This window comes from Tupaia chinensis, unplaced genomic scaffold (genome assembly GCF_000334495.1).
Source record: "Tupaia chinensis unplaced genomic scaffold, TupChi_1.0 Scaffold143247_2, whole genome shotgun sequence".
NCBI classification, from domain to species: Eukaryota; Metazoa; Chordata; class Mammalia; order Scandentia; family Tupaiidae; genus Tupaia; species Tupaia belangeri.
The window spans coordinates 1,179,001-1,188,265 of NW_006203092.1; the positions used below are offsets into that span (position 1 = coordinate 1,179,001).

Sequence of the window (9,265 nt, forward strand, 5' to 3'; positions counted from 1 at the left end):
AAATAAAATAGTTATTTGTTTGGGCTCAAAAATTGTACTTCCATAGGAACTCTGTTGTAGCTAAGCTATATGAACCAAATTTATATAATCTCTTATACAATTCCATGGTCATATAAATTCTAGTCTAGTGAAAAGAAAATAAAGTGTATGTCACAAAAAAGATGAGGTAAACTATATTAAATTTTAAAGCCACACTGCTCGCGTTCAAAACCTGGCTTCCACGGTTTAATGGCAATATGTGTTGGGCAAGACACTGAACTTCCTAGGTTCAGTTTCTTCATCTGTAAAATCAGGATAATAATGATACTTTCTCATAGGTTTGTTATGAGGCTTCAAAGATTTAAGGGAAGTCAGGCACCTAGAGTACTGCCTGACAAATCGCACACTATGTATGTACTAGCAACTAGTATATGCATTAAGTACCATTGCTTTTGTTTTAATACATTAGTAAGTTTAATTTAAATGCTACTTTTTATTCCTTTTACTGGTCCGAATGAGCATATTTTCCACAAGATGCAATCTGAAGTTTTCATGTTATATGAAATAAGCAAAATGTATTTGTTTCAGCAGATAATGAATTTTCCATGCCCTACGCAAACTGGGGTTATAACCTAGCTTATGTTGTAGAAGAGACTTATGCATAGAATCTTGGTTGATCTGGGTGGCCAAGTATTCTGAAATTCAATATATTTGTCTCCATTGAAAACAAAGTCAAAGCCTTAGTAGGGTGATGCTATTGTAAGAATTAAGAAGGGAGATGATACCCAATCCTTTGTAAAAAATGACCCAGTATTTACGTATTTCTTATCCTGGATAAACTGGATAAAATGGTCAGTCTTTGCATGTACAATCAGTAAATAGAATCTGTACCTTTTAATAAAGGCAGAAAATTGTTCTGGGCAGCCAAACCAACCAACATTTGATAGTTTTATTTGTAAAAATTATGTATTCTGTGAATGTATCTTCTAGGCCAAGAAGGATTGGGCCCTTAACTTTTAATTCAGTAACCATATGAGAACCACTGAGTGCCAAATAAATATACATGAATTCATTAAATCAAGTCTGGAACCAAACAAAGTCAAAGACTTTATTACTTCGCCTATTCATTCATGGTGATTAGAACATTAAGAGCTAATTCAAGAATGGCAAAATTTGTTTATTAATAGTCTGTGTTTATTTGATAATCATTTTGGCAACCCATTTGTTAAGCTGTTTATAAAACGTCTAAGTATTCAGTATATTAAAACTTTTCAGGGAAATAACAATATTGCCCATTTCATATTTTACATACTGATTTAATCATGAGACTACCATATTTATTCCAATGATATTAAGTACTCTTTTGAGAAGCTTTAAAAATAATTACAGGAATTAAGCACAAACGATTATATGTATTCATACATACTGCAACTGTACAAGTAGCCACATTATTCATAGATAATGATAAAAATAAGGACTGGCTCAGATAGTGTAGGAAATAAATAAAATGGTTATTGTAATTTAAAAGAAGGATTTGCCTTTACTTCCCTTTGCAGCAATCGCAGGCATCCCCAAGAATGAAAAGTTTTACTTCCTTGACTAAACATTCTTAATTTTATTGGCACAGATTGACACACAGGTATTAGGCTCTCTTCCAAAATGTACAATAAACAATTTTCTCTAATAATATCTAAGAACCTACCCAGAAGAACTGGGGAAGGGTAGGTTAACTTAGTGTTAGTTACGTTAGAAACCACACTGTTCAGGATTGTTGTGTGAGTGCTCAAATGACATGATTTGGTGAATTTCTTTAACAAAGAAATTCAATCGAGTGAGTTTGTTTTTCTTGCTGAATGATGCTTAAAAAAGAATCACAATGCTTCAGAAGTAGACTTGGCATTAAAGGAAACAAAACTATCACTTACCGATGCTCATAATGCATCTTCAGGTCAAAATAGTGAATTTATTGGCTTCTTCCCTTTTTAGGGAAGCCCCATTACACATGTGGTCAAAATAATGCAAAAATATTATCCTTGATATCAGATATTTTATTTGTAAGCTTTTTTTTATTTTAAGAAACAGGGTCTCATTATGTTGCCCAGGATGACCTCAAACTCACAAACCTCATGCCTCAGCCTCCCGAGTTGCTGGGATTATAGGCACATACTACCTTGTCCAGCTATTTTTGAGATTTTGATTCAGCATTTATATATTTTGTTTATAGTGAAATATTTTATTATATTCATACAGTAGAAGTCATTAGCGTGAGTTGTGCTTTGAATTAAGGAACTATCACAGTATTTTGTACTTTTTTGTGCCTAATTTTTTTTTACAAAGTACTCAATATTTTTCTCTTTTTTAATGGGTTATGGCCAGAATATATATATGTTGTTGGTTGTGATATATTTTTGCACAGAAAAATACATCATGACTTTCCTGACAATATAATATTTTCTAAAGATGTGCTTTCACCTTTCAGTCATGCTTATTTTCTGTTTGCTTAAAGAAAAGTGATTTGGCAATGGAAAATTTAAGGAAGACCAAGTGAATATATGCTTGAAGATAAATTACTGAGGTAGTTTCATTTGACCTTGAGTATAATAAAACCTTTTCAGTTATTATGACATCTCTTAGTAGACAGAGCACAGTCTTTTGGATGAACATATTTTACACTTAACAAATTTGTGTATATATACGTGTGTTTATTTTATCCATATATGTGATTATTGACATTAATTTATATAGAAAGAGACATGTTAAAAACATGAGTATATTTTTACTTGAACAAATACAATTTTAGATATTATTTTAAAAGCTAAATGATCTAGGTTATTTCATGTGGTTAAACATTCTTATTTACATTGTTATCACTGGCTTTGATTTAGTTTTACCATTTTTTTTAATAAATGGGACTATCAAAAAAGCTCTAAAAATATGTCTGAACCTTAAAGTTCTGAACTTAACCTACAAATTGGCAAAAAGAGACTTATAAAACTCATATATGGGGTCTGCATAGTGTTAATGCTTGAGATTTATTTTTCCCCAAAGGCTCATAAACGGTATTGACAAATATATTGCACACTGCAACGTCGATGTGGTCATAATGTAGGATAGGAGGTTTGAAAGGTTTAAATAAACATTTCGATTAAATTTGTTGGGCATTTGGCAGCAAGAATTCTGTTAGTGACTAGAATCATTTTGATTTTACTGAGCATTTTGAAAAAAATAATAATATAGTTCTTTCTAAAGAACGAAGAAAAGTATTGAAAAATAAACCTAGAATTCTTGTCATTTCTGCCATTTGTTGGTTGACTTGCCCTTTTAAGGAGTCACACTTATTTTCAAGTCATTAAAATATATTTTATATCCCTAAAGCATACAGTCTCTAAATGACATTCTTGAGCTCATTTGTGACTCTTGTTAATATTTCAAGGTAATTTGCTTGTTCTTGATGTTGTCTTTTATTGTCAAGGATCATCTATTTAAGCTAGTCTTTTTGCTTTCGATGCATGCTTCTTACTTCAGGTTAAAAATAATGAGCATTCAGTTTTGTAATTAATTTTATTTGTTCAGAAATAGTTAGCATCCACTATGCCCAGACTCTATAAGGATAGATAAGACTAGGTCATTTTCTCTGCAGAACTCACCTTTCAGTCAGTAAGATAATCACAGAGGCAGATCATTATGGTATGAAGTAATAAATACTGTAATCGGACTGTGTACAAAGTGCAGTGGAAGCACAGATGAAGACAAAATAAGTTTCTCCATGCATTATGTAACATTGCTCTCAATCAATGGTGCAAAGCACAGAAATAATTGTTGAAGATGTGTGTGGGAAGAGAGAAATATGTGAAAACAGTGAAGTATCTTAGAGAAGCTTTCAATAACAAATATTTTTACTCTTGAAGATTATGGTTTTCATTTGATAATGAGGATATATCTTTTTAGTTGGAGTATGATTATTCCTGCATAATTAATTGTTGCTAATGCCAAGTACATCTAGTTTTAAAGTTAGACATACTTATTTCCTTTTTAGAGGAGATCAAATCACAGTATATTCATGAGTATATGTAATCATGAGCAAAACCTCTTAAAAATGTATAGTTGGGTGGTGACTTGAAACAGTTGGTTGATGTTTGTTTATACAAAAATTGATTGAATACTATGTGCTAGGTACTATACTAGATGGGTAGCAAAAAGAGAAATGGACTTCGATGTCGTGGAGCTTATAGTCTAATCATAAAATTTCACGAGCATAGAAGGTCATTGGGATTTTATTTCTGTACAAATATTAACTCAGAAATATGTACCTAGACATTTAGCTATAATTCATTTTTGGCAAAGGTATTACCAGATTAAAAATAAAATAGAATGAAGTTTTTTTTTTAATCCAAAATTGTTCCTTTAACTTAATACTCTATGAAAGTTTTTCTGTCTTTAGAATTAAAATATGAACAGGTGAGCATGTCTAATTTGATAGCCATAATAGTAGTGTCCATCTCATGGCTCCAAAAGTAAAACAAAGGATACTAAATGAAATGTAAAACATTAAAAGTATGTTTCCATGCCAGACCATGACACAACTGGGTATGGAGTTGTCTGATGTTTTCTAGGTTCTTGATTATTTATGCAGCTGTTATTTAGCTGACGTTCATTCTGAGTGTTGAGACAAGCAATACAACAGATCAGGCATACCCTAAAATGCATGGTGTGTGGTAGTTTCGTTGTATAGGCATGATGTTTTCCTCCACACGCTCCTTCTTAAGTGGGAGATTATGCAGTAGCGACCAGAGAACTATTTTTCAGAATATTCCCCACCCCCTGCTCCGGGCAATCCAAGTCCACCAAGGTAAAAGTAAGTAGAGCTGATTGGAGAGAACAAGGAATTTCATCTACTACCTCCTCCAACACAGTCTTCCACTCTCTCACCCTGAACTGCCCAAGTCAGAGCAGCTCAGAAGCAGAATCGTTCTTGATAGGGCAGGGCAGAGAATGCTCAGGTTTCTGTTCCCAGCCAATTTAAAAAACTATGAATTGGAAAAAAAAAACTCTGGTAATTACGTATCTGTAATTACATCACAGAAGAGGATAAGAAAACCACTGGAGAGTTACAGAACTAAATAAACATAAAGAGAGACCTGGTCGCTTCCTATACATGTTTTCCTTATATCAGTATTCCAAAGAGAACAAACAAAAAACATGTTCCATTTTGGTTCTATGATTTTCATTTGTTTAGTCTTTACTAAAACTCTCCAACTAACATATGTTTAATGGTTAGATCATTAAAATTGCCTGTCAGGCATGAGCCTACCCTACAAATTTAAAAAAAAAAATATTTGTCCTGTTATGAGGAGAAAGGAACTATCTCTCATTACACCTTCTCAGTTTATTCAATCCAATAGACAGGTAAAGATCCAAACCTTATTTTACTACCGAATTGCCCGTGAATTAAAGGTAAAACAAGGTTAGACTCAAATAGGCAAACTATATTGGTATCATTGTAGATTGCTGCTTTCTTTCTCTTTTTTAAACAAACAAAAAATTATATCGCATTTCCATCAAAATGGACCAAATATTTACTTTATTAAGAAGAATATCCTCAATCAGAACTTAACAATTGTGTGTGTGTGTGTGTGTGTGTGTGTGTGTGTGTCCTACTCTAGATTTTTCTGCTCACAATTAGTATTACTTTCCCTAATCGAAATTGGTCAGGGTGTATCTATAGGTATATATACATAATTTACCATGTTTATCGCAGATTATAATTTTTTTAAAAAAGTATAGTAGTAGTTTGTTGCATATGGAATTTGTATTTCTAATATTGTTGTAAATTTTAACGTTGTGTTTTTTCTTTCTTTTTTTTTCCCCCTCCTCTTTGCTGTCCCTCTCAACAGTCCTGGTACCTGGGCTAGTTTGGTTCCTTTCCAAGTGTCAAATAGGACACCCATCCTACCGGCCAATGTCCAAAATTACAGTTTGAACATAATTGGAGAGCCTTTCCTTCAAGCAGAAACAAGCAACTGAGGGAAAAAGAAATTCAACAACGGTTTAAGAAATTTTTTAAAAACATGGAAAAAAGGAAGACTGGACAAAACAAAACAAAGGGAGAAAGCAAAGAAACTGAAGAAAGAAGATAATAGACCAGCAATTGCAGCACTTACAATCACTAATTCCCTTAAGGTTGAAACTGTAATGACATAAAAAAGGGTCGATGATATTTCACTGATGGTAGATCGCAGCCCCTGCAACGTAGCCTTTGTTACATGAAGTCCGCTGGGAAATAGATGTTCTGTCTCTATGACAATATATTTTAACTGACTTTCTAGATGCCTTAATATTTGCATGATAAGCTAGTTTTATTGGTTTAGTATTCTTGTTGTTTACGCATGGAATCACTATTCCTGGTTATCTCACCAACGAAGGCTAGGAGGCGGCGTCAGAGGTGCTGGGTGACAGAGCCATGAGCCAGCCATTTTATAAGCACTCTGATTTCTAAAAGTTAAAAAACACATAAAATCTCTGTAGCCTTTAGTTATCAGTACAGATTTATTAAATTTTGGCCCTTAACCCAGCCTTTTCCAGTGTGTAACCCAGTTTAAAATCTAAAAAAAAAAAAAAAAAAAAGGAAAAAAAAGAAAAAAGAAAAAAAAAAAACAGTTTGAACACAAAGGCTCTATGGAAGAAATGCCTCTATGTAGGTGAAGTGTTATCTCTGCATGCAACAGTAAAAAATTAATATAATATTTTCCCCACAAAAGAAACACTTAACAGAGGCAAGTGCAATTTATAAATTTATATCTAAAGGGGAATCATGATTATAAGTCCTTCAGCCCTTGGACTCTAAATTGAGGGGATTAAAAAGAATTTAAAATAATTTTGAACGAATTTATTTTCTCCTCAGTTTTTGAGGGCATTAAAAAGGCATTAAATCAAGACAAATCATGTGCTTGAGGAAAAAAAAATTAATGAAAACACAGCACTTATGTTGGTTTAGCTGCAGCCTCCTTGGAGGTAGAATTTATTTATTTAAAATTACTGGTTGCATCAAGAACCCATAGGGTGTACAAAAGGTTCTATAAAATCTGCATTATAGAGACAAAGAGACAGGCAAATCCATGTCACAAGGGTAAAGCTTACAGTTTACAAACTGGGAACGCCAGGGTGTAGGATATAAAAACGCACTCTTGAGAAAACAAATGTAATCAGGGTGCTGAAAACTTGCATGGTGCTTTCAGACATTAGCCTTGTTCAACAAATTTCTTGTATTGACAGATCCGTAGTGTGCATGGGCAGACACATTTTGCCTCTATGTCTCTTAAAATTTTAATTAAAAATACTCTTTCCAGTAATCCTAATTTGCACGAAGATATAATGTCCACATTACGTGCCTTGCCTTGAAATCTAAAATACAAAAAACAAAAAAAAAAACAAAAAAACAAAAAGTGACATCACTACACTTGTTTTGCTGCATTTATTATCATTTTAAATCTTTACCATTTTTATGACAAAATATTTTGTACTCCAGACGAAGAAAAATGTGTGACATCATGGATTTTTTAGACAGTTATACCTTTATCTCACATTTATAAAGCATATCATGGCTGTGTATAGTTGCCGCTTAAAAATTGTAATCGACCAGCAATATTTTCAGTATTTTGGTGTTTTTTCTATTAACCTTTCATGTTTTTCATCTTCCAATTAATATTTGGGGGGGGAGGGGTTTCAAATTTATACGAATTATGCAATACCAAGTTTTGCCTATGTAGGTAGTGCTTTTAGCTGTATTGGTTATTATAGGTAAGTACACAGATTTAAAAAAAAAATAATGTATGCTTTTTGTTTGTTTGTTTGTTTTAATTGACCAAAGTGGGTACTGCTATTTTTGCAGTGTGATGAGGTCCTTTTGTGTACTGAGAGATGGACAGGGGATTTTTTTTTAATATACATATATATATATTCTGGGGTGGGTGGGAGGATTTTTAACACTTTACAGTGTAGCTGTGAAGCAGTGCACCCTGAGATGGGCCTGGGCTGCAAAGCGACTGTTCTGCCTACTGTGACAAACTTCAACTTACACAGGTTCCCCCTCTCTGACTTCCCACCTGGGGTGCAAGCTGAACTCATTTCTGGTTTTCATAACAACAAATAGTAAGAACAAGCAAACACAACAAATTCTCCTGGAGGCAGACTTGGCTTAAAAAAACTGTCTTACCTTTTTTGTTGTTGTTGTTGTTGTTATTGATGGTGGTGGTAGTTTTTCTGGAAAGTTCCATATCCACAGTGGAGAGTGAGTCTATCTCATTATTCAGCAGATATTTGTTGAAATGTCCGTATAGTGGATGTTGGATATTTCACACTTTTGAACTTTAACATAGGAATTTACTTTCTCCTACAGTACACATCTGACCAGTTGGAGAGCGTGTTCCCAGAGTCTTTCCACCACTTCTCATCCCTGTTTGTTTATTTCATGAATGATAGGATATGATTTATCTACTTTAAACAGATGACAGTGTAGTTGGATTTTTTTTTTTCATCAAGAAGATTGAACAGAGAGTTACTATTGAATGTATTTGGACTGATAGATTAAAATCAAAGTTCAATTTTTAAGGAACAACACAAAATAGTAAATCTTGTTAAGTTTTCATTTTACCTGACCTTTAAACTGAGAACCAGAGCAAAGGGAAATATAGAATTTTAAGAAATTAATTTTCCTGTGGATGAATTAAGCCCATTAGATGCAGATGGATATTTTTAAGGAATGGTACCTCAAATATATATTTGATTTAGTTTTTCCTGAGGGCTGGAAGGTGAATGGAGACTGATTTTACTTTGTACCCCACCCCCTTGCTAGGCCCCTGCACAGCCCCCCAAATCCCATCGAGTGGATGCATTGCTAGAAGGAAAATGTTTCAGAATTAGTGACACAAGGTAGGCTGTCTTGAGAAGCCCCTTGACCCCTTTCTCCCAGGCATGGCCTAATAAAATAAACTGTCAATTGTTCTCACAGCATATCATTTAATAATGAATACTTTAGAACAATGCTTATGGGCTGGAGAATTGTATTTGATTAGCCCATTCAGTTTGATAGCCCCAATGCTGAATAGCACAGCGGGATCTGAGCAGTGCAAGTTCAAAAGTAAGTCCAGTCATTTCTGTGCTACTTGCCCTGGTAGAAAACAGATCATCTCAGCCAAGCTCCTCATGTATCTCTGACTTATTAGATGAACAAACCAACCTCACAGGACACAGTATTTTTTAAGGGCAGACTCGCTCTCTTTTTTGCCAG

General features: G+C 33.7%; 1 protein-coding gene across 5 annotated transcripts in view; it reads left to right on the forward strand.

Moving 5' to 3' along the window:
* NFIB (nuclear factor I B) overlaps positions 1-9,265 on the forward strand; it is a 269,326-nt gene that overhangs the window by 257,849 nt on the left and 2,212 nt on the right. For 3 of the 5 annotated variants that reach the window (XM_006163839.3, XM_006163840.3, XM_006163842.3), the window contains one exon: positions 5,874-9,265. This exon is cut by the window's right edge and continues 2,212 nt beyond it. In XM_006163839.3, coding sequence (XP_006163901.1) covers positions 5,874-6,003 — 130 coding nt within the window. In that variant the 3' untranslated portion in view covers positions 6,004-9,265. The remainder of the gene's footprint in view (positions 1-5,873) is intronic. The other 2 variants (XM_006163841.3, XM_006163843.3) reach the window with 1 other exon arrangement.